The 26141-nt window shown below is 36.4% G+C and overlaps 2 protein-coding genes and 1 pseudogene across 2 annotated transcripts in view; 1 reads left to right on the top strand and 2 right to left on the bottom strand.

Annotated features, from left to right (window-relative positions):
* Nucleotides 1-1813: 1813 nt before the first annotated feature.
* Nucleotides 1814-9216, bottom strand: LOC132092543 (transmembrane protein 165-like). Its single transcript, XM_059498823.1, has 6 exons — nt 8948-9216; nt 6092-6323; nt 3869-4044; nt 3571-3753; nt 2755-2860; nt 1814-2654 (listed from the first exon to the last, which is right to left on the bottom strand). Exons 1-6 carry the CDS (start codon nt 9083-9085, stop codon nt 2578-2580), a joined length of 912 nt encoding a protein of 303 aa, XP_059354806.1. The 5' UTR covers nt 9086-9216; the 3' UTR covers nt 1814-2577.
* Nucleotides 9217-11327: 2111 nt separating this feature from the next.
* Nucleotides 11328-12549, bottom strand: LOC132092548 (polyprenol reductase-like; annotated as a pseudogene).
* A 7453-nt stretch (nt 12550-20002) lies between these two features.
* LOC132092542 (vascular endothelial growth factor receptor 2-like) overlaps nt 20003-26141 on the top strand; it is a 29907-nt gene continuing 23768 nt past the window's right edge. Inside the window, exons 1-4 of the mRNA XM_059498822.1 lie at nt 20003-20296; nt 24008-24104; nt 24293-24507; nt 25038-25159. Coding sequence (XP_059354805.1) covers nt 20233-20296; nt 24008-24104; nt 24293-24507; nt 25038-25159 — 498 coding nt within the window. The 5' untranslated portion in view covers nt 20003-20232. The remainder of the gene's footprint in view (nt 20297-24007; nt 24105-24292; nt 24508-25037; nt 25160-26141) is intronic.

Here is a 26141-nt window from a genome sequence, read left to right as displayed (position 1 = left end):
TTGCGGTGGGACAGTCAGTGTTTGAGTGTGGGGACTGCAGTGAGAGGGTTGGATGCGCAAAAGCGGTCCAACAGCGCTCTCTAGTGGAGGGCACAGTCCCTGGCAAGCAGTAAGAGTATCAGGAGCTGCTATTTTTGGCCCGAGAACGAGAGGCATTAGCCGTCAAGCTCAGGTCTAACCTCTTCCGTTGTTGCTGGCGAGCCGGTGGAAAAACCTTAGGACCCCAATCCTTATGAGGGGGCGCCATAAGTGAAGGCTCTTCCCGTGAGGCAACTCGTTGGCGGTGAGAGGAGGTTAAGCGAGAACGCGCGGGCGCCTGTCGGAGTTCAACCTCCCTAGGCCTGTGAGGAATCAGCTGGCGGAAGGCGGCTGATTGCTGTTTCGCTGCTCTAAATTTCTCCACCACCGAAGTGACAGCCTCTCCAAACAAACTGTCCTTAGAAACAGGAGCGTCCATAAGAAAAGATTTGTCCTTTTCTTTGATATCGGTGAGATTAAGCCAGAGGTGGCGCTCGACCGTAATCAAACCAGCCATGGAATGGCCTACTGCTCGAGCAGTATGTTTGGTAGCGCCAAATCCATTGCTCGTCGTAGCTCTTTCACGGCCTCAGGTGTGATACCCTCCCCTTCATCGAGTTCCTTTAAGAGCTCTGCTTGGTAGGCCTGAAGGGCCGCCATAGAGTGGAGCGAAGCAGCTGCTTGGCCAGCGGCCATGTAGGATTTCCCGATGAGGCTGGACGCGATTCGACACAGGAAGGAAGAAGGGGGCGAGACTTCCATGCCGCGGCCGAATTAGGCGCGAGATGTTCGGCGAGAGTCTCTTCCACCGGAGGCATCGCTGCATAGCCATGGTTCGCAATATCAAAAATGGTGGCGAAATCCAGCGTTAGTGATACGCGCCGAGTACGGCTGTTTCCAGGACCTCGAAACCTCCTGTTGGAGGTCCGGGAAAAAAGGCAAGGCACAAGGCAAAATATAGCACAAGCACACATTGTAATCAAAATATTTACCATGTTTCTTTGATTTCAAAATATTAAGCTATAGGAATTTTATTCAAAATGAAGACAAAACTTGAAGACACGCTCTGGTCGTCAGACTCTATGGAACACATTTACGCGTTCATGTATTGAACCGGCATTTAGTCTAGGTAGGACAATTAACTTAATGGCTGTGAAAAATTACCTTGAGACCAGCTGGTTAAAAATAATTGGAAAAAATGGCTAAAAGAGAGTGGAGTTAGTTTTGAGGAAAGCTGAAGTGACATTTGTTTGAAGACGCAGGTGGTTTGATCTTTTGCATCTAATGCAGCGCATGACTCGTGGCCGCAAAATGTTTTTGGATATTTCTGTTAACATCTTTGTGCTTCTTAACAGTGTAGTGTTAATACTGTTTAGCATTTTGAAAAAAGAACCACATCTGACAGACTGAAACTGACCTTTTTATTCAATATTTACAGGAATAATAGTTTTGCAGTTTTTTTAGTTCAGCCAGCACAATCTCCAAAGTTTACCCCTGTCAAATATTGACAGTCACCCTGAAAATGCTATATATATATATATATATTAAAACACACAATTTTATATATATATATAAAACACAAAACCGCACCAAATCTCCTCAATAGAACAAATTCTTCAACCATGACAAAATATCAGTATCTCTGCTCCATAATAGAATAAATAAAAACCATTCAGAAGAAAAGGCAAAATTTTAGTCTTCCTAAACAATAAGCATGCAAACGGGAGCTCCTAAAAGCATGACAATCCTTAAAAGTTTATGACCAGTGACACAAAAGCAGAAATGCATGAGTGCACAATCATGACCAGTAAATACAGTGACTGTGTTTAAAGGCCACATGTGATGATGCAATCAGATCTGACATTATTTCATACTACATTTCAAGCCTTTGGTAATATGGTATGAATAAAGGACAAACCATGAACAGGCAGTTTAGACACCAGGCAGTTCCAATAATTCAGCATTCAATTCAGTACTGACCATTATATTGCTAAGGCTCTTACCCACTAAATACTCCTGAGACGTGAGTAGATTCACTGCTGTGCAGTGGGTAGACAGTCATAGAGAAGAGTGACAGTGCTTCATCTGGTTTTAGTTTTAAAGTTGTTATAGTCAAGTAAGCTTGAACTTGAATAAAGTAGAATGGAACCAGGCCAGTATTTACCCATAGTACACTGCTCAAACTGGTAAAACAATAAGGAAACAAGATTCATGATTTGTCATTTAAAATGTTACAATATGCCAGGAACTTACAGGAAAGTAAATTGTTAGGCGGCATACAGTCAGGAGAAATATGATGATCATCTAAAAATAGAACAGTGTCTGGTTGAAAGTAAAGAAAGACAAAAACAGGGAGGGGTTTAAGCAAAAAAAACTAAAATGCTCATTAAGTCATGAGCAGTAAATGATTTTTCTTTCATTCAGTCATACTTCACTTACACAAAAGAGATTTACTCCAACATATAAACAAGCCATCTGCAGTCTTTGTGCAGTCTCTCACTCTTCGACTTGGTCTGGGTTGTATATATACAAAATGAAAGCAAGAGTCCAATTCTTCCATCAGAATCCAGAATCGGGCTTGATAAAGAGGGCGGAGAATGCAAAGGCAAGGAAAACAATTCCACCAATGATTGTAACTGTAGAGAAAGCAACAGGAAACATCATTAAATAAATCTGGATATAGGTCAGTGCTTATGCAAACTAACAGAGCATAATGTACTGCACTAAATGACTCACCGGTTCTAACAGAGATCTTCTGAGCCACCATCCTCCCGCCGATAACAGCCAGGCCTGTGCACAGACAGTGTCCCAATGTTCCTCCAACTGCTACTCCAAATGGATCCTGCAGCACAAACCAGGCCAGTTATTCATGTTAATAACACTAAAGTCATTTGCTAGCTGCTAATAATGAGTGATATGGAGTGCTGGATTCCTTTAGGTTAATTACTTATGATGTAGAATGAAAGTCTAATATAATTAAGAATAAAATATTTAAAATCTTAAAAATATATATATCATATATAAAATACTGTTAACCTGGATATATATAAATAAAAAAAATACAAAATACATTTTTATCTTGGGCATTGAGAATACTTAAAATGGTGAGAAAGTATTTTAGTAGAAGGTTTGTTTAAAATTAATTATAAATAAAAATATATCATCCATTTTTTTTAAATGTTATTTTTTTAAATGGACATTACAAATATTTAAAATGTTAAAATTGAACATTTTAGTAGAAAAAGCATTTAAAATAATTATAAATAAAAATATATCGCAACCATTTTTAAAAAACAATAATGATAAATACATTTTCATGGGTAAAAAGTGACAAAGTACTTTTAGTAAAATTATTTATGAAACCAATTGCAGAATAAAAGTCTAAAGAAAGAATAAAATTTATACATAATATATAGAGATCTCATCCAAGTTAGAATTTTTTATATAATACATAATACCGTTTTATGGTCATTGAGAATGTTTAAATTGTAAAAAGTAAAAAAAAAAGAAAATTCATAATAAAAGGTCTAATTTTGGATCCTGTGTGGATACCTCTCTTGCAGCCAGCACAATAGTGGCAAGCTGAGAGCGGTCACCCCACTCTGCGAGGAAGGTGAGGGTGAGTGCCTGAATGAATATAGGTGAGATCAGGCTGTGCCACTTCCTCTGAGGTAACATGGTCGCCGTCCCTGCTTCCACGTCGGGTGAGCCGTTGGCTAGCTTATAACGCTGAAGCTGCGAGAGGAGAGGAAATCAACCAATCAAAGCTCAGATAAGATGCTTCAATTATGTAGGGGATGTTATTTAGCCACACCTGCGAACAAACTGACTTGAGTTAGAAAGCTTTTACCTCCTCGTCCTTTTTCTTTATCTCAGCCTGGACCTCCTCCAGCTCCTCTTGCCCTTCATTTGGACTCATCCTCAGTCCCTCCCTCAGCATCCTCAAACCAAATATGGCAAACAGCGCTGTCGATATGTAGTAGGTATAGATCCGTGGGATAATGGTGGTGGCATAACCAAACAGGACTAAAGAGAAGACAGAAAAATAGGTCATTCATGCATACAAAGGATTTTATAAATAACACATGGTAGAAAAACACTCTGTGGCCTAAGCACTGAATTATAAACTAAAATATTACCCTTAGAATTATATAAGAAAGTGGTAAAGAGGCAAAAAGGCCTGTCATTAGAAGTCTTTTAGATCATGATATTATGACCATGATGGTATTGTTGTGGATGGATGCAAATTAAAGAGTTTGGTTCCAGAACGTTATAAATCAATTTGGATTAATTTGAGTAAAAATGTAAATAATTAAACTAAATAATTAAATTTCACTTTAAATATTTTGTTTTCAAACATGGTTTAAGTCATTTGATGTAGATTTTATCATGCTGATGTAAGTTAGGGTGTTTTCGTTTTTAAAATAAGTTTGGTTTTAGTTAGTTATGTGATGCTATAAAAAAGAAAGTGTGACATCATGATTGACAGCTGAGACTGACAGCTTCTCTTAGCGAACTGAGACACCAACAGGCTTTATCGGGACCTTCAGGAAGAGACTGGAGTTGTGTTTACCTTATTTTAACACAAGCCTCTTATATGGAAAATCATCAGAAAAAAATTGGACCAGTCAAGCTAATTTAAAAAAGGGTCAGGGGCGTGTGTTTGCGATTGCCTCAACAGGAGTGTGGGCAGGACGCGGATCCACTTCACTCTCTACTGCGCAGACTCTGGTCACAAATCAGCTCAATATGACCATGCACTGTTGGGACTCAATTCACTTTTCTTCAATGAAAGTGAATGAAGGTGCGTCGTCCATCTTTTTTAGTCTATGCACTCAAAATATATATGCAAACATGTAAATTGCACATAATGCAGTTTTTAAATTAACTTCTAAATTATAAAAATTATATTTGTTGTTGAATTATATTCATTTACACAGTGCCTCTCACAACTTGTTTCATAACAGATTTAAACATTACATAAGACATTACTAACAGGTAAAGTAAAATATAATAGTCTAATATTTCACGAAATGCTCTTCTCTGCAGTTCATTTATAGCGCACTAATAAGCTATGGACATAGATGACTTCCTGAGGTAAATTAAATGCTACATTACGTTTTGTTTAAAATCTGTTTTATTGCTGTCTTTCCGTGGTTGAAATGCTGAATGAGCGATTACATGAGGCATCTGATGTTCATTCATGCTTATTTCGCCTTAAAACTAGTAGTAAAGAGGAAGGAAAACTAAGATGATGGGTGTATTCAAAGCACTGCCACTACTGTTTACAATATGTGGAATGAGGTGCTGTGATTGGTTCAGCGGATGTATCACATTCTGCAGAGAAGGGAGACTACTGTTTGTCGTGGTTTGGAAAGATGGGGGAGAAAACATGGAAGAATAACATGGTGAATATCGCATACTTAAAATTAAAAATTTACTTTTCATTACCGACCAGATATAATAATGATTTCGGCGTGAACTCTTTTTTTTTTTAATGGCATTTATTGCATTTTGGAACCAAACACTTCAAATATATTATTATATTTGCATGATGAACGATAACCTGTAAACATCTCACAAGACTTTCATTGAATAGGAACCCTGAAATTTTTAAAAACAGGTGACGACAAAATAAATAATTATTCTCATAATGGGTAAAATTATTGCAAATTTGACAAATTAAGCTTTCACTCAGTAGGAACCAAACATTGTTTTGCAATTAATGATAAATCCAATAGATTGTTAACATCATTATATTATTGTATAATTTTAATGGTCAAATTAGTATACATTTAATTGAGGTCAAGACCTCTGAGGTGGGACAGGACAATATCCCAGTTTTAAAGAGGAAGGTCTTGATTTCTTTTAAATCTTGCTACTTTTAATGCTAGCTTAAATTTATAACAGATAACAGTTTATTCAACAAATGTTATAGATAGGATTTGTGACTAAAAGTCATGTGACACCAAAAGTCTGGTGAACTGGTGAAAAGTGGAAGAGGAGATGTGAGGTGAAACATATCAGCCTCTGAACACGATTTAAAAAGTAAAGGTGCTTTTGTACAACCCACCTGACAGACACGTCATGAGTCCCAGAGCCAACATGGCGCCCACCAAAACAGTGAGGCGATTGTAGCGCATAGCCATGATGGCTGCGATGAAGAACGTCTTGTCTCCCAGTTCAGAGACAATGATGACTGAGAGGGCTGCCACAAAGGCATGAATAAAGCCCAGGTTTCCTTTATTGAGTTCATCGGCTCTCACTGCCGGGCCGGGTGCGAGACCGACGGTGGCCTTCTGCAGCTGGACAGAAATTATGATTCAGATGTTACAAAAGGCAACACATTTATTCAAAATATGGAGCAATATAAACATTTACAACAATTATAGATGCAATTCAGCATTTTAATATAAGAATGTATGTATTTTTATCTATAAAGCAAGGATTAAAGGGGTTATGAATTGGCTTTTTTATCATTTCGTACTGTTCTCTATGGTCCACTCATAATGCCATCAAGATTTTTACATTTAAAAGAAAACATTATTTAGAAGTAATTGGCTATTTTCTGTCCTGTTTTGACCCCTTCATCAGAATGGACTGTTTTGAATAGGCGTGGGGGATTGTACACACTTGTGTATGTTTGTTAGGCTACATCTTTCATAGATGACTGCTGTGATTTAGGTTAAAACACAAATACTCAGTACATATAAAATGATCCGTAAAAACAGACAAAGCTATTATATAGGGACCACCACGTAATAAAAACAGTTACTCACACTTGTGTGGTGCGACCATAGACTGTATAAAAACATGGACGTAGTGTCCGTGACGTCACCCGTAGTCTCCTGAAGTGTGTTTTTGAAGCCTAAAGTGTGTAGAGCGGGCCGTCGCCATCTTGGCAGCGCGTCACCACGCGACTCTGCCGGACAATCAAAAATGGGCAAAAAGGCGGGAGCTAGTTGCTGAAGCCACACCCACCTAGCACGACGGCAGTGTCAGCAGCGGCAATCCACCCGTTACTCAAGTTGCTACGCCCTTAATTATGCAGAACTTTAAGTCTTAATATAATTTAAACGGATGAGTTAAAAAAATCCACCCCCCCCCTCACAGTTGTCATGAAGGGCAAAATTTGCTATTTAGACCAAAATCATTTTTTGAACCAGGCTGTAAACATGTTTTTTCCTGCTGTAAAGTTGGGCATTTTAACATGGGGAGTCTATGGAACTGACTCCCTTTTGCAGCCAGCCTCAAGCGGCCAGTAGATGAATTGCAGTTTTAGTCACTTCCTTATTGGCCTCACGAGAGAGAGCAGGAGGTTGGCGCTCGGGTGCGACATTACTTTCAGATCCAATATGGTTGCCACTGGGGTTGCTCCGATCACGATCAGCCAATCGTTATGCGCATCTCGTCAGTAAAGCCATTCTCTAATCAGCGGTAAATTCCATCAGGTGCGTGATTTCACATAGAGCAGCTGATACTACACGGAGCCATTGTTAACTGAGAAGATGCGCAAATCCACGTTCATTTTCAGCGTTTATGCGACGAGATGCGCATTAACGATCGGCCAATCGTGATCGGAGCAACCCTAGTTGCCACTGTCTTTTAGTTACAATCTTTCTGAAAATCCTGCTTCGAATTGTGTTTATAAAGGAATCCACAAACAAAGTTCTTAATGAATCTGGATCTGCGCAGTGTCTTGTTGTATTCGGAGACATCTTTATCGTTTGATTTCGGAACAGACCTGCGTTTGCGTCTCATTATTTACACAACATGTGCGGTAGGTGGGCGGAGCTAAACAGGCAGTGACGTAGAAGCAGGTGTTGTTGATCTTCTGCAGAGGTAGGGTTTAGCCACACTGTTACATCATAGTGGCACATTCCACAACCTGACATTTAGGCAGATTGGCTTCAAAATAGCTGGTTTTAGATAACAAGAAAGCTTGAGTTCTGAAACATAGATTTTTTATTTATTTATTAAGGACAATGACCTTTTATACATTAAAAGATCAAGGGAATTTAGAATTCTAAGTTCATGACCCCTTTAATGTTGGGAAAACTGAACTGTTCAGAAGAGAAGTTCCTGAGATTGTCAACTACTGTAATAGTATGATTGCTTTTTCATCCAAACACCTTGCCTGAAGAAATATATTGAAGAGTTACATATAGAATGTAAAGAATTGAACAAGAATGTTACGAATGTTCAGCTTTCTATTAGTTTCCCAAACGCTTCAGGTAAACCTATAAATTCGGTCCAGCAAGTTAACCTTTCAAACTTATACTATTTTTATTTAATATATGTGCTGTGAATGAATGTCAAAATGATACTACTGTACTTCCATTGTAGTTCTCAACCTTTTTTACTCCAAGGCCCCCAGATTACAAACAAATAAACTGAAAATATTCAATCGGTTAAATTGATTGTTATTATAACTAAATAAATAATTTTAAGATGTATTGGGCCCCCCTTGAAAATCTGCTGAGGCCCTGCTTGAGAACCACTGACTTAGACGATCAACTTAACATTAAAACGTAAGAAAAGCAGCAACAAACTACAAAAACACTTAATACAGACCGATGCACCTGGGTTTTTTTATTTGATCTGCTCTCAAACCCGGAGTCAATGTGTCTCCCCGCTCATGTTTTTGAAGAGTAACGTATGGTTAATTCTTCAAATAAAAATATAATACGAAATTATAAAAAATGTCGATGATGCAGCAGAATCCCCTGAAAGACCCCTGCTTGTCAAAATTACATTCATCTGTTTAATAAACAAATCTATTAGTCAAACCAGTTTCCCTTGAATGCCACTAACTTAGCCTAATTACCCGGCTACTTCCAGCACAAGTCCTCTTTGACACATTTATAGTGTTAATAAAAATTCTTACATGAATGTTTTCTAGCAAAGAAGATAAATGCTCCATACGAACCTCCGCGGGCTGCTCCTGAATGACTTTATTCTCATCTTGAGTTGCTGTAACTCCGGCTGAAAACAACACGGCGTTCAGTACAATAATAAAGCATATAAACCGGCCGCCGCCATGCCGCTCTCCGGCCCGGGGAAGCATTTTAAGGGCTGCCTAATATGACTTATGCTGTGGTAATACTTCGCAAATCAAGCTAATTAAATCGTTAATTTATACATTAACGTTTCTTCGTTACGATCCAACTAGCCCACCGAAGCCATCTTCCCGGAGAGACCGATTCTCTTGGTCGGCGTTGCGTCACAAATCATGTGACCTGCATAGCAACAAGCCGCCGCCGTGTTTGAAGGGTAAAACAAACCGAAGGCAATCAAGGCAAAGCCCGAGGAAAATCAAAAAGGTATCTATTCACAGAAGTTTTGTTGTGGATTATGTCAGTTATGGATACTAACGGACTACTTTGTATTAATGATGAATGATATCTGTGTATGCGAATGTATGTCGGTGGTGAGAAGTGAAGTGAATGTAATAAAACACTCATGTAAAGCGCTTTGTGACTAACGTTAGCTAACGTTACATGTATGTGAAAGGCGCTAGCAGCTATACAAATACAGATCTTCTTTCTTCTATTACAGAATGTCTTATCAATATATAGAAAGTCTACTTGCGCCTGCATTGACCAGGTACCACATAAAGCTGTCGCTTGTAGGTTTAACGTTACAATCTTGTCCCTATCGACATCCAGCTGAGTCCTGGGAGAACAACCCAAAGGCATGGCCCAGGCTCGAGTATCCAGACATATACAATTACCTCATCAATTCCCCTGGTGTGAACACCATGTGTACATACCATGTGTCCTACACTTGCAGTCATGTTTAAATACCCATCAAGCATCGATTACATTAACTGTTCATTTAGAAGAAAAAAAAAATGTTTATTCAAAAGCACTGTGTTACACAATGGCTGTAATGAGCTCAGTCTGTCAGTGGCACAGCTTGTACAGTGTCAGTGAGGGACACGGTTTTTTCAAAAAAGCAAAAATAGACTAACTGCAGAAACGTATCTTATTCTCCACACAACTAGTGCATTTCATTGTTGCTTATCAGTGTAGAGCTGCCGACCATTATGCATAGCAATGTCATAACATAGCAAAAGAAAATTGAGTGGCCATCTCTGCAGTGGTATTATTTTGTTATTCTTTGATTTGCTAATTGCTAATTTTTTAGGCATGATTCTCGGCAGTTTTCTCGACATATCTGCGCTCATTTGTCTTCCGCTTCGTGTTGCTTAATGGCGAGCGCTTGTTTGTTTTACCCTTCGCAGCGGTTGCTATGCGCGCGCAGTGCATTATGGGAGTAAAAGTCCCGGATGTCCGACCTCGAGAATGCCAAAGGCTAAGGCAAACCTAACGGTTGAAAACTGACCGCGATTGGTCACCTGGAAGATAGACGTTTACAATAGAGACATACGTCACTGAAACTGAGGTAGACTATTGGTCGAAACGTCACTTCCAATGACGTGTGTTAAGAACGCATTCAAGGTAGGTAGAGTTGCAACGCAGAAGGGAAATATGAGATTAGAGACTCAGCTCTAAGAATAATTTATAGACATTAGTTTACCTTCTCTTTGTTACACATTTCTGAAATTTAATTATTAGAAGATGATTCGAAATGGTAGTAGATATGGTTTGCTTAAAGTGCAAATTCCATTTTGTTTACACAAAGTTCAAATATTGATAGACGTTATTCATATAATTTAAATAAAAAATAAAATCTATTTTTCTGAACAATGGTGGGTATATAAACACGTCTATGCACTATTTTGCAATACTGTTCCTCAAGATTATTGAAACTAGTTCATAAAAAATGTAAGTGTAAAATCTTGAAATAGCTTGTAAAGGCCCATTTGTTTAATCATTATTATCACTGCTGTTTAATCACTGATATTTTATATTTGTTAACCTTTCTCTGTTAGTATTTGCTTATGGTTTGTCCTATATCCTTGCATGCAAGCACAAATAAAGTAAAACAAACAAACAAACAAACAACACTGTCATAACTTAATCAATAGCAGGAAAAGGGCAGAAAATATGTCTCTCAGTTGATTCTCTTATTTTAATAAGTCTAAATTCTAGACGGTGAGGTAGCTGGCTTCAGATAGCTAGTATGTGGTAAGAGCCACTTCCTTTTTAAGCAATTTGCTGACATCTAACAGTAACGTCTCTAGCAAGTAGCTGTAGTCAATCACCTTCTGAAGGTCAGTCTGTGTCAATGCAACAGTTCATTTAGGTCTTGTCATGTGTACTTCCCTTCTTGCCCTGTTCCTTACACATTAAACATGCATGATCAACATGTCAGCTGTTCCATTTAAAAGAGAGACATTAAGGTTTTTGTTTAGTTAATAGTTTATTAATTTGATTCTTATTTGCATATAAAAGAGCTTATTACACAAAAATCACAGGACAAAAGGAATAAAAGCTTTGCGTTGACGCGGATACATCTCAAACTTGCTCCTGTAGTAATCATGACAGAGCTGTGCAGCCAGTGCCTGGTTACAGAGTACGTACAGTACCACCAGCCACCAGGTCAGAGAACTGCAGCCACAACAAACACTCATGGCAACCTAACCTGACTGTGGCAGAAAGGCATTTATAGACAGGACAGTTAGACCAAGTAGGACATAGTAACCCAAACCAAATGCATATTGGACTACATTGATCACACCATTAGAAAATACGCTGACAAACAGGCACTCCAGTAGCCGTCTGAAGGAATGGACCCATAGCAGCACTTGCAAAAGTAAAATGGAGAGATGTAGCTCTGAAAAGCACACAATTAACCATATGAATATTTATTGGAAGGCAAATGTAAAGTATACTGCAACAAATTAAAGCAGAAAAATAATACAAATGTAAAGTAAAAAAAAATATATACAGGATCTTCCTTAAACAGTGTATATGCAGATCATTCAAAATTTTCCTGATTTATTAACACGGTTTTACTATAGTAACAAACTGGTTGCCATTGTTTAAAAGAAAGAAAGATGAAGTGGGAGGGAAAAAACATTCTTCGCTATCTGATCTGAAGTACCTTTCCAAGCATCTCTTGGTCTGCCAGTTAAACACCAAAGCGCGTTAATTAGCCAATCAGGGAGAGCCTCACTCATGACGACAGAACGTAGGAAGAGTCCATTCCACATGACAGACACCGTGTAGAAATGATAGAAACACCTGTAAACAACACCAGAGGAAATGTTTCCTGCATAATCGCCTTGAGTCGTGACATGCTCAGAACATGATATCTGAGGAATACACACAGTCACTTAAAACTACACTTAATCCCGAATCACCTCTTTGATACGTCAAAAACGAGTTTCCAGTTTGGTCGCTTGATGTCTTCTTTAGTTTTTCCATATCGGATTAAATCCTGAAACACGTGCTCGAGGCTGCGAGGCAGTTTCAGTGAAAACTTATAGAGAAAAAATGCTATTATAAAACACAGCGCTGGCAAAAACCATATAACATTAACTATAGGTCCGAGCATCGCCGCAGCATCATACTCCCGTCCTGTCTCGTGAAGATACCGAGTCAAACAAATACTAGGTATTTTAGGTTCCACTCGCATTAATGTGCTGATGGTCAGGTAATATGTGTCATGATAAAACAAAATCTGAAGCTACAAGTATGAATAAGAATGCTTAATTATCGCTGACTTTATTCCTCGCTGTTGTCATACAAACGTGGAGAAACAGCTATCACAACGCGGGTAAACCGAAGCTATCTTCATCAAAAAATTACATGGTAGGCTACCTTATGTTTCTAAACTATTTGTTAACATGTCCAGCGGTGTATAACCTATAAGTATGTATATTATAAGCACTAGCAGCACTCATTAGGGGAAACCTTTCGAGTTGGAATATAAACAGATATGACTGATTTGAACAAGATGAATCGGAACCCATTCAAACCTTCACTGAAGACATCTTCAAAATTCAAAATCGCCATTTGCAGATCTACCAATGAACACAGGGGGCAGCAGGCAAAATATATTTTGTCAGTATTCTTACAGAAATTCATTGGTTCACTGGATTAACTGGTTGTTTGAGGATGTTTTGCATTGACTCATAAAAGTCTACACGTATTTTGGAGAGAGTGGGCTAATTGTGGCTCTCTCTCTCTCTCTCTCTCTCTCTCTATATATATATATATATGTGTGTGTGTGTGTGTGTGTGTTTGTGTAATTATTGTAATTCAGTATACAACTATACAACTATATCTATATATATTGTTGTGTTTTTAGTCGAGGTAAATCCTTATATTGTCTAATGTACATTCCTCATTCCCAATAGCAGTTGTATTACCCGACCAAAAGACTTGGATTCCTCCCCGATGCCACACCTGCTCAGCTTGGTCAAGCCTCTTAAGGCTTTGTAGGTATATTCAGTTACAGAAGAATATGTTACTCATATATATAAATTACTCCAAGATTCTTCTTTAATAAAGTTTTAACACATCACCATTTGTAATGGCTAGACTTTATTAATAGACAGTAACTCATAAGCAATAATAAATATGAAAATAACAGCGAGGAAGTCTTCACCACAGTGTACTATGGAAGCAGATTAGTCTCATATATAATTCACGCAAAAAACATGATCCACACATCCGTAGACAATTTTACATGCATGAAACCTAATTCACGTACACACAAAAAATATCCACGTGCGTGAAAAAAAAATATATTCACAAAAAGCAATTCACATGCGCAAAATAAAATTATATACTCGTAAAATACATTTCACAAATGCAAAACACAATTCGTAGATATACAACTGTGCACAAAAACCTTTGAATGTTTAAAATGTATGAGTGTATCCTTGCATTTGAATGTGCAAATCGTCATTCACGTACGAATCGCCTTAGATATGTGTGTGTGTGTTTTTGAGACTTTCCTGGCAGCATAACACTCGTAACACAGAGCAGTCGTACTCTTTAGCCAATCAGATTTAAGCTTACCAATCGACCAATCAGTATCACGTGAGGGCGGGCCTACCTGCATGTTACGTCATCAGCTTTCGACCAGTTCATGGCTGAGCAGAGGTAAGTGCAGTTAATCGTTCATTTCTGTGTTAACTGAAGTTAAAGAGTTCAAGATCAGTTGAAGCAATAGTTTATGAACTATTAACTGATGTAAGCAAGTGTTGTTGTAATCAGATGTCCCATATCGTGTCAAAAATGAAGAAGAATGATGCTTGTTTTGTTGTATTTTAGTTGAAGGTACAGACAGCTCTCACAGCTACAATCACGCTAATGATTGCAAAACAATCATCTGTGGTCAATACCCATTGAGATTGTTCTTTAAGTAGTGAATAAACCTATTTTAATGAGCAGCCAGTGTTTTTTTTTTTTGCCATTTGTGTATGATGTTAAATTATTATTAACACTTGTTTCCCTGCATTTTTCAGGATTACTCACCTTTGGTATGACATCTGGATAGCAGTCACGAACATCTTAATTCATGTTGTTTCTTTATATTCTCTTTTATACTTTTTTTGTATTTATGTCTTAATTGGTAACACTTTATTAAAAAGTTTCATTAGTTAACATGAACTAACAATGAACTGCACGTGAACAGCCTTTATTATTTTTTGTTAATGTTAACATTTACTAATACTTCATTAAAATCTTGTTAACATTAGTAAATGCACTGTAAACCAACACTGAACAGCTGTATTTTTACCTAACGTTAACAAAGATTATCAAACACAGCAACAAATGTATTGCTCATGGTTATTTAATACATGAACTAATGTTAACTAGTTATTGTACCTTATTGTAGACTGTTACCAATATATTCAACATTAATTTCCTTATGCTGTATTGTAATGTCAAGGTTTTTAAATAAGGTTTTTATTGTCATCTTAAGGTCTCACAGGACAATATTGTGAAGCATTCATTTTACTTTGCCTAGTAAAATAGGCAAATCTGATTTTATGCTGATAAGACAAAGGTACTTATCATAGAGAGTCAATTAAGATTATGCGACTAAGATTACTCAGTAAACTCTATTCAAATACCATCACTTAATTTCCCACATCCTCTGTCTGCACCTCTTGTACTATAGGGTTTTAGTACTTTAAATATCAGGACACAATCTTATATGTCCTAACAGAGAGGTCTACTGATGACCGGACTGAACACAATTCATTTTTTAACTTTTCACTTGATGTATTGCAATTATATTTATATACTTTAAAAGCAAAGTACACTCTGAATGGATCTCACAACTCCTGAAGAGACGTATATTTCTCTGTACTGAATATTGTGCTTCACAGTTTAGACTGTCAGTTCATGATCATATGTAACAGGAACATTAATCATGATCAAGTCATTTTATATATTTTATTCCCAAATGATTCGGAAACTTTCAAATTAATAAAACGTGTACAAATTGAACTATGTCTGAATCTTTTAATTCTTACAAGAACATTTAATAATGCATGCATAGCAAGGCTTTATTCCTTAAGCGTGTACATATAGTCCGCAGGAGACAAATTAACAGTAACAATGCATCACTTTCAACCACTTGTTGAAACAACTGTCAAAATGGATTGCTTGCAACATGACTTTTTATAAAAAATTACAGTAGAAATGGTAAGATCACAGTACTGGTTGTCTGCATCATCATATATCAAATGCTTTGGAAATCTGAAACAATAAAACTACATAATATATGCAGATCAAAACATGTCTCCTATATGCACGTCATTACATACATTATCATCAGTTGAATGTGTGGTTGACAGGACATGAAAATCCATCAGTACTAAAAATAAATGTTTATAAATAATTTTTTTTTTTTTCACGCACGTGGATATTTTTTTGTGTGTACGTGAATTAGGTTTCATGCATGTAAAATTGTCTACGCATGTGTGAATCATGTTTTTTGCGTGAATTATATTTGAGATTAATCTGCTTCCATAGTGTACGGCCCCGAACTCAATACTCTTGGGCTTTTTATAGCTCTTGCATACAATCTAAAACAGCACAGCTAGGTAGATGTTTCATTTTGCAAACTTGCATCACCTTCTTTTCTCCATCTTCTGCACAGCATAGCACATAACAACTTCAAACCACAAAAAAACAACCCTTTAGCTATGGGGTTATATAGTTATATAGTAATAGGATTGAGCAAAAACATTCATTTGAAACTCTTATCTTCTTTTAGCTGGAGCTTTAAGTTGTAATGATTCTAAGTCATCTGTTAACGTTTGCAGCTCCTGTTATAGTCAGAATATATATATATATATATATATATAAATATTCTGACTTTTTTTTTTTTTTACCCTTAATGGGGTTCTGATTTAGTAGTAAAAACAATAACTTTTTAATATATGTTATTTCTTAAATAGAAATATTTCACTATATACTAATTAAAAAAATAAAATGTATATAAAAAAAAAACGGTCAACTTGAGATTTGAATCTGTGGCTTAAGGAAGTACTTCTGCACTTGAGGATTTTTTAAAGGCACTCTGTTGTTGTTTTATTTACACACTTGTGTCATCAAAAAGTTGTATGAAAGCAATATCACACTCATAGACATGCAGTATGGATCTATATCAGCACGGTTGTGATTACCTACGGTACTCGGCCTGTGGCCTTGTGGATTTCAAATGTTTTTGAAGTTAATATTCCACTCATTATTTACCATTGACGGGATTCTGATTTATAACAGGAAGTAACACAATAACCAGACTAGGACAGTATGCGTTTTTCTGTTTGCTTGCCAATGGAAGGAAGCCTCATTCCCCACTTGAGCCATTAACTATACCATATGTGTTCAGTCAATAAAAGAGTGTGTGTGAAAGAGAGTAATCCAAAGTCTTCAAAGTATTTGACTCCAGGATGCCTCATATAAAAGGTAGGTTTCCTATCTGAGGATGTGTGCAGTGTTTCCTGCCCCCTCCTGACTCTTCCTCACTGTCCCCAGAGCTGGACCCTCATTAGGCTTCCTTATTGTTATTCCCCATCCTCTTTCCATCCTTTTATCCCCCTGCCCATCCATTCATGTTGCTTCTTCAACCATTTTTCAGTGGCCTCCTTTGCATCTTCCGCTTTGTGTTCCCCAAACACACACTAACCCCATTTTTCACAATACCTTGGATTTATTTTTCATTGTTGTTCTCTCACATTGTATAAATATGGAACTTTATCCATCCATTCATTTGCCAAATCAAAACGCTTGCGCTTGTTATCTGTGGGGTCATAAGATGGAAATGCATAATCATTTCATAATGATTATGACTAAATAACATGAGTATTTGCGCTGCATGCATTTATTTTGTGAATCATAAAATCACAATTATATATATTCTGTCCTCAGTAGTGTATGATCGCATGTGCACTCATTCTTCTACTGGACATTGTCTGTCTCTTTACCTCCTCTGTCCTGTATTTCATCAATAGGCTTATTTTAATATCATATTGATATATCGATCAAAGGTGGAAAGACACCCTAACCCCAGCATGCACATGTGCACTCTCCAAGAACGCTGGTCCATTCACATGGTCTTGAATCGTGATCTTCAGGAGAAAGTTTCATATGTTAAACAATTTCTTTTAATTCTCTTAAACTGCATTTTTTTAATGGCGTTTGCTTGTGTTTTTATGACATTTCAGAATGCAAACTGCTGGAAAAAGCCAATTTATAAGTGCACACAAACATGGCAGGTATAATTGCATGTATGTGTTTCAAAGGGTTAATGCATTTGTTTGTGTTGATTATATTGCTTTCCCACTCTATTGTCTGGTTGGCTGTAGGTTCTTTTTCCATGGCTTTTCCATGTTTTCTTTTCCAGTACCCAACGCTGATGACAGAGCAGGAACTGGCACACCTTGGCCAGGCCCACTGACATGTATGTAATAAATAGAGAATTAAATCATTATATCGTGGGTTAGATATTTTTTAAATACCAAAAAAGAAAGAGAAGAAAATGTATGTTATTAACTTAGAGTCAGGTCAGAATTTGGAAACTTAAAAGGAGCTTTTGAATGTTTTTAAAGCTTAAGTGTGTATTTTCTATCAACAAATGAAATTGGTTTGTTTGTCTACAATCTTCCAATGGTTTTAGATAAACATATATTCCATCACAAACTAAAAAAAATAAGATGTAATATATCCAGATTTCCTACATTCATATACACACATTGCATGCAGCAAGTTTCAAACCAAATGTAGTAGCCTGCCTTCTACACAGTATGAGATTTCAAACACATTTAATGTCTACACTTTTCGCACAAATCAACCTACAGTACTGTAATAATGTAGCTTACTTGTAGCTTTCGTTGTGAAACTGTGACAGAAAAAAGTATTTTAATATCAAAGAAATCTATTTATCTGTTATTACAAGAACTCATGGTAGCATAATAAATGATACAATTCTTCTCCATCCCTTTTTTATTCCTTTTTGTTTTTCTCTTGTCTATGTTGCTATGCGAAGAACAGAGTTCCCTTTGAGGGCTTTCCATGCCTGCTGTTTGCATGAGTCTGAAAGATAGGAAGTGCTCTCTTTTTCCTGGTACCTTGCTCAGAGCGGGAACTGTTATAGGTACTACGACTCCCAGCAGAAATTACCAGGACAGGAAACATGTGGTGGTTGGAGACTCAAACTCTGACCCTTTCGATCAAACCCCCACCTAAAAACCAAGGTTTTTTAAGACCCATAATGCATCAGTTCACATGTATATACCAGCAACAACCAAAAAGAAACTAAATGAGTATACCAAAATGTAAATTTGCTGCTTTAAATGTATAAATCAGGCAAATACTTGTCTTCTCAGACAAGGTTATTTCAGAAAATACCAAGTCAGTTTTTATGCAATATTAAAGACATTAATCTATACCTATTTATTAAATTACTTAAAAAAAAAATTAACAGTATTTTTCTTTCAAGACTTGCCATATACTTATCTTCACAGCTACTAAAAAAAACTTTTTCTAAGCTAATTAGTATTCCTATAATTAAGCCTCCCGTTACATATGCACAACATTTCACTGATCCATGATTACAGTTCTGTCACACAGCAGTGGAATAATGGGGAAATGTAAGGTTGCCATAACTGTAAATGTTTAGCCTCTCTGCTCAAGAAATTGTGTAACCACTGTAAACAACCAACAGTCGACTCAAGGCTTGATATTGTCCATCACTTGTGCACAAGGCCTACGTGCATTTTTGGCTGGAGATGTCCTGTGTCATATGGCTAACTGTTACACAACAAAAGATACACCCTCCCCGTCCCAGTTTTATCCTTTGGATCCACCCATATCCCACTGGCAGCTTCTATGGGACATTCTATCTCAGCCTGCTGGAAAAAACAAGGGAGGTTACCATTACTCTGCCAACCTCCTTACCTCCAGAGAGGGAGGGGAAAGAAATACTATTAATGACTGAAGTGCTGTAACAATTTAAAGTACAGGAAACATGGCCACCCAGATTGTTTACAGACAATGGAATAGTCAAAGTGTCTTCCTCTGCAAAATAAGTCTGCTAGTGCTTTACAAATAATCCATTTGTAGCAATTTTATAAGTTACTCAGAAGGTGGCCCAGATGTACAGTTGTAAAGACAGTTTTGTGAAAAAAAATTACAATTTATAATTTGCTAAAATTAAGCAAAAATGAAAATGAATTTAAATCGTCCAAGGTGAACGTTAATTACTTTGCAAATTCATTATAATACTTTAAAGACTATACACAACTTTCTTAATTATGGGGTCACCATGCCCCCGAAACCACAATGATTTTCACCCCGCATTTTTTTTAAATTTCTTTTTGTGGAAATTGTGCATTTTCCATATCTTCAATTTTTGATTGAATTAGGTCCCTATCGTAGGCCTAAATTGATCTCTGATAAAGTGATTTAGACTGTTCTGTTTAGTCCTAGAGATCTATATTCTTCTGACCTTAGGCCTCTGGAGTCTGCATATATTTAATGAACAGTAGCCCAATGTCTTTGATTAGTGTGTGGCTCCTCCCTCCCTCGCCTTCCTCTATCAGCGCACTTCAGTCACGCGTCTGTCCGTGAGCGCGCAACAGGTCTCTGTCAGTGTCAAACGCAGAAGAGCGCAAGGATTTCTGTCCCTATAGTAGCCTATATGCGTCTCTACAAGTTTACGGATTTAAATATAAAACAAAACGCATCTTAAAGAGAACAGCTGTGTCGTTTTATCGTGATGAGGAGTTAAGGAACTTCTGAATTTTGGTTTCATGCCGGGACGGTCCAGTAACGGACGATGGCAAAGACATATCATGCGCTTTCTCTCGTCGATATCCTCTTTACCATCAACTTGGTTATAGGTATGGCAAAAACGTCTCTATGCAAAAAAAATGCATACTCTAACATTAAATATTCAAATACTCACATCATCATTACTCTTATCATAATAGGCAACTCATCCTAATTTGTGATTGATCGCACCGTTGATGCCGAGTTTCAACTCGTAATGTTATCCGCATTGTAAAAGCTTTATTAAAATATTTATTTATGAAAACTGTACACCTGCTACTGATTTGAAATAACTGTAATGATTTTTCTCTGCACTTTGTCCTTTTATCGGTGTGTGTGTGTGTGTGTGTGTGTGTGTGTGTGTATAATAATATATATATATTAGACGATAAAATAATATTATAAAAAAAATGTTTTTGGAATAAAAAGTATTTGTCGCATTCTAATTTTTATAATAGAATCATTCCCCCCAAAACCTGGACAAACTATAACATTTGTATAGATTGTTATTGGCTGTTAGTTGTGTACATTTTTAAGTTGCATTTATATAATTTTAGTTATAGCATTGCTTTATTGTTGTTTTTAATGGTGTTTTGGGTTTGTGTGGGTAAAATTAAACTCTTTCTTAATGTTAGGTGATGTCAACCATCATGTAGTTTTACATAATTAAATCAATATTATTGTGAGCACATTTTATAGTAGCATGTAATAGTTAGTATATTATATTAATTGAAAACAGTAAAAAATGGTCACTCTGCTGCTGCGTATTAAAGTGTATTCGGAGCTTAACATAATTGTATAGAAGAGAGTTGTTTCAGTATAAAATTGCAAAATTCATTTGTTGATTGATTTAGAATTTCAGTATGGTATTCACAACTCTATGCTGTAAGCATTATATAACAATTGCATTAATCAATGGTACCTTTTTTATCTTTTCAATCTGCTCCACCACTGCTAAAATAAAATTTATTCAAATTAAAAGTATAACTTTTAGAAGTTCCTATTCTTTCCTCCTATTCTTTCTTGCCCTTATGTTTTAATTCCCTCAGTTCACTCTTATTTATCATATACAATCAAGCCCTCGCCACCATTGTTGTTTCAAATGCTTTCAGTTTCTGGCAATTTAAATGTTAAAACAAGCAGTTGAATAAGTTAGTCTCCATGGAGTGCATGTGTTTTAGCATGATTTTGTGTGCCCATAAGAGTGTGTGTGTTCCCATAGTTCCTCTGGAGCAGGAATACCACCTCAGGCTGTGGAGCACGGGGCCATTTAGCCCGGCCCCGGCCCATCTGCCCATGCTTCCTGTTTTGACACATCCAGGCCTCCGTGCTGCTTTTGCAGCTCCAGTGGAAAAATATGGCAGGGTCCCACATTGCACTGCTCCACAATGCACTGTCCCATTCTGTGCTATACACGTCTGCATCCCTTATATATCTAATGTAAAACCAGGCCAGGCTATGGACAGGCATTCATGGTCCCACCACTCTTGTGCTTTCCCTGTAAACTGTGTGAATCCATGTTCATGGACAGAGACAAGCAGTAGTTTGATCGTTTGTTTGAGTGGAAGAGCAGTACAGTGTTTCTGTTAACCTTTTTTGAACATGAATTGTTGTGGAGCATGCAGTGGATTTAACCTGGTGGTTGTGCTAAAACTGTGAAAATGGCAACACACAGTCTCTTTATGTGTTGAAAATGCACTTGCATAGAGATAGAAAAGGGAAAAGGGAGCTGCTTTCAGATGAAGTTGGAGATAAAGTGATGTTTAGGATTGAACTAAAGTATTCTGGGCTTAAAGTTAACCATGTTAGGGAGATCATAGGAAAGGTGCATATTGTACCTCTTTAAGTTTATTATGTCTTGAGGTTGATGTGTTTTATTGCAGCCACATTTGCAGTGATTTATTATGCTGAGGGTTGCAGTCCTACTGGTTAATAGAATCTAGTAACACTTTTTCTTTATTTAATTATTTTTAATCTAAAAAAAATAAAAATGGTAACACTATTTTAAAGTGACATAATTACACTAGTTTCATGTACTCACTATAGTAATAACAATTAATTATGCATTATTAGCATAAATATGCATAAATAAGCAACTAACTTTAAACCTAAACAGTGTATACATGTAGTTAATTAATATTACTCAGTACTTACAGACAAAAAATAGCCAAATAAAAACCGTTTCAACCAGAAACTAGATTAAAAAGTTGGCTTGAAAAAGCCTAGCTAGAAAATTTGAAAAAGTTTTAAAAGCTTGCAGTCTGAAAGTTTTCAGTTTGAAAGTTAAAATAGTTTTAAAGATTAAAGTTTGAATGTTTTCAAGGCAATACAGTCTATCAGAAAAACAGATAAGTATAAAACATATTGCTAGGGTACCTGGGGTGGTTGTTAGACTATTTCTAGTATGACTAGCATGTTGCTAACATGTTTTAGCATGATTAGCATGTTACTAGCATGTTGCTAGCATGATTAGCATGTTACTAGCATGTTTCTAACATGGTTAGCATGTTACTAGCATTATTAGCAAATTACTAGCATGTTTTAGCATGATTAGCATGTTATCAGCACGTTTTTATCATAATTAGCAAGTTATTAACATGTCGCTAGCATGATTCTATATATATATATATATATATATATACATAAAATCAGATAATAGTTTAAATGTCTATCAAAAATATTTTTAATACACAAAAATCAACAAACATTTTATTTCATTATTTACAGGGTGTCTGCAAAATTTTTAAAAATGAATTTAAGGCAATTCATGACCCATTTTAAGAGCTGCACAAGTAAAATGGACACCGTATGAGTGGTGTTGGACAATGTCTGTTGTAACTTATGGTATTGAGCCATAAAATTACATGATTTGCAGTTCAGATACAGGTTTTTACAAAAAAAAAAACAGTATTTCATCCTTTAAACCATTGAAAAGGGATAAATCAAGCATATAAATTATGTCAATTTATACATAAATATTATTGTCTTAATTGTTTAGATTTTTAGAAGGCACTTTAGCATGTTGCTTGCATGATTCTAGCATGATTAAAATGTTGCTAGCATGATTCTAGTCTAATTAGCATGTTACTAGCATGATGCTAGCATGTTTCTAGCATATTTAACAAGTTGCTTAAATTTTTTCTAGCATTATTAGCAAATTACTAGAATGTTGTTAACATGATTAGCAAATTTAATAACACATGGCTTGCATGATTCTAGCAAGATTAGCATGTCACTAGCATGATGCTAGCATGTTTCTAGCATGTTTAACAAGTTGCTAGCATTTTTCTAGCACTATTAACAAGTTATTAGCATGTTAACATGATTAATGAGTTACTAGCATGTTTCTACATTTATTCTAGCATGATTAACATCTTACTGGCATGCTTCTAGCATGCTTAGCAAGTTGCTAGCATGTTTCTAACATGATTAGCATGTTACAAGCATAGTGTTAGCCTTTTGTTAGCATGATTAGCAAGTTACTTGCACGTTTCTAGTATGATTAGCATGTTACTAGCATGTTGTTAGCATGATTAGCAAGTAAGCATTTTGTTAACGTTTCTAGCATGATAAGCAAATTGCTAGCATTTTGTTAACATGTTTCTAGCATTCTCAAGCCAACTTAAGTTATTTGCACTCGTAATAAATGGCTCATATGAAATTGATCTAAAGCCAGAATAAGAGTTTAGTCCTCATTAAAATCACTCAGTGAATAATCATGTCAATATCAACAGCTTTTCTGATCAAAACCTTTTGGGTGTTTTTTTTTTTCTTTCTTGCAGCGATAGAGCTCAGGTTTGTGCCTGATCCTCCAACCTTAAACATCACTGAGAAGACTCTCAAAATCAATGCTTCAGATACACTGGAGGTCACATGCAGGTAAGCTTTGCTTCTTACGAAGAGCAGTTCTGTCTTGAAATGTACATTCATTTTCATTCTGAAGCTACCTTTTATCAGAAGGGTGCTGTCTTTGTTACAGATAAAATTTTTATGGTAAAAACTAAACAAAATGTCAGTTAAACGTTGTCAGTTTACTCTGTTGACTGTCTTTTCAACCTGTTACACAGGGGGCGTCAGATTCTGGAATGGTCTACGCCTCACAACCGAACCCGTTCTGAGACCCGGCTCATCAAAACAGACTGTAGTGGCAATGGACTGTTCTGTAGCACTTTAACGCTCTCCAAAGCAGTAGCCAATGAGACTGGAGAGTATCGCTGCTTCTATAAAAACCTGCCTATAGAGGATGGAAAGACTTCTATTTCTGTGTATGTTTTCATACAAGGTATGATTCTTGAGTGTAAATTTGTTACGTAATTTTTCAACAAATAGATGAACACGTTTTTCATAACTTTCTGACCCTTTCACCCACTCTCTTCTGAAGAAAGTGGGAGCGAGAGTTGGAATGTTACAAAAAAGTGTTCATTGCATTCTTCCTATGTTATTCTTCGGAACAAACCTCTTGATCTTCAAACATTATAAACTCTTCATTTCGGTGGAGCCACCACATTTTAGTTCCCTTTTCAACCATAGCTGCAAACGCCTGCCTAATCCAGACAGAAAAAATATAGGAAATGGGTTGTTTTAAGTGTGATTTTAAGTGTGAACTTACTTTAATCCATACCTGTGGAACTCGACTATCAAATATAACAATTTGTAAGTACTGTCATATCTCTCATGTAATCTGAATAATGTATCAAGTGAAGAGTGAAGTAAAATTATACTTGATTTTGATAACATTATCTTTTCTGCATTTGTTTTTGTCAATATCTGGTTGTTGGTGCAAAACATACAATGCAATGCCTACGTTTTTAGATTATCGTACACCATTTGTCAGAATGGCTCAAGATTATGATTTGGTGTTCATTCGGGAGGGAGAACAGGTGGTCATTCCCTGTCTGGTATCTGTGGAGAACCTAAACGTCACACTTTACACAGTGAGTGTTTATAAACATATAAACACATATTCTCCTGCCCTATTTGGTAACCTTCTATTTCTATTTGATCTAAACCAAATTTTTGTTGGCATAATTTTTATGTGTTAAGTATAGTTCAGTGACGTCAAATAATATTTTTGATTTAAAGGTACCATAGAATGCATTGAAACAGTAAGTTTTATCTAAAAAAAAAAAACCCCACAGATAATTCTTTTTGGCTTGTTGAAATGGCCCATTTTAAGGTATGAGCCAAAACAATCTTTCTGGTAGCACATGAAGGCAGCATTAGTGAAAACAGGCAAAGACAATGGTAGCTTTAGCAACATTAGCCTTACAGAAAGCCTCGAAAATGTTATTTAACCACCAAGTCTTAAGCGATCTATGGAGACTCAGTTGGTGAATCCAACTCACAACACTTTTAATGGCTCTTTGGCGCTGACATTGTATCTCCAGCAGCTACAGCAAGAAAACAGTAATGGCAGACCGCTGTTTCTCACTCAGGGCTGTGTATATGCTAATAGAGCAGAGAGCATCATAAATGGGCAGGACTTTCCCCGACCATAACGTCATAGTAGTGAGAAATCTGGAACTACTTGTGTGGAGACTGAGAGACAGTTTATGATTTATTAGGATTATGAGTGGGTGGATTTTCACCATTATTGCCCGGCTGTTTTCACACACAGCTGTGATCAACCATCTTATAAAACTGATTTTTGCATTCTATGGCACCCTTAAATAAAACCATTAAAGAAAAACATTAGTTTAGATGTTATAAAGTTGTTTTGATAACTTTGAGTGAGTTCTCTGTATCAGCAAACTACACTACTGTTCAATTTTTTTTATTTGTTTGAAAGTAGTCTCTTATATCTCACTAAGGCTGAATTTAATTTATGACAAATAATACAATAAAAACAGTGATACTGTGAAATAATATTATATAATTATTTTTCTTCTTATTATTATTAATAATGTTGAAATAAAT

This window comes from Carassius carassius, chromosome 18 (assembly GCF_963082965.1).
Source record: "Carassius carassius chromosome 18, fCarCar2.1, whole genome shotgun sequence".
NCBI classification, from domain to species: domain Eukaryota; kingdom Metazoa; phylum Chordata; class Actinopteri; order Cypriniformes; family Cyprinidae; genus Carassius; species Carassius carassius.
Note: the sequence above shows the minus strand (reverse complement) of the source record. Positions and strands in the feature narration are given on the sequence as shown.

Coding starts and splice junctions, on each gene's coding strand:
- LOC132092543 (XM_059498823.1), bottom strand. CDS start 9,085: ATGCTTCCCCGGGCCGGAGAGCGGCATGGCGGCGGCCGGTTTATATGC. Junction 4,045..6,091: donor ACTCATGACGTGTCTGTCAG/GTGGGTTGTACA, acceptor TCTTCTCTTTAG/TCCTGTTTGGTTATGCCACC. Junction 2,655..2,754: donor GAAGATCTCTGTTAGAACCG/GTGAGTCATTTA, acceptor CTTTCTCTACAG/TTACAATCATTGGTGGAATT.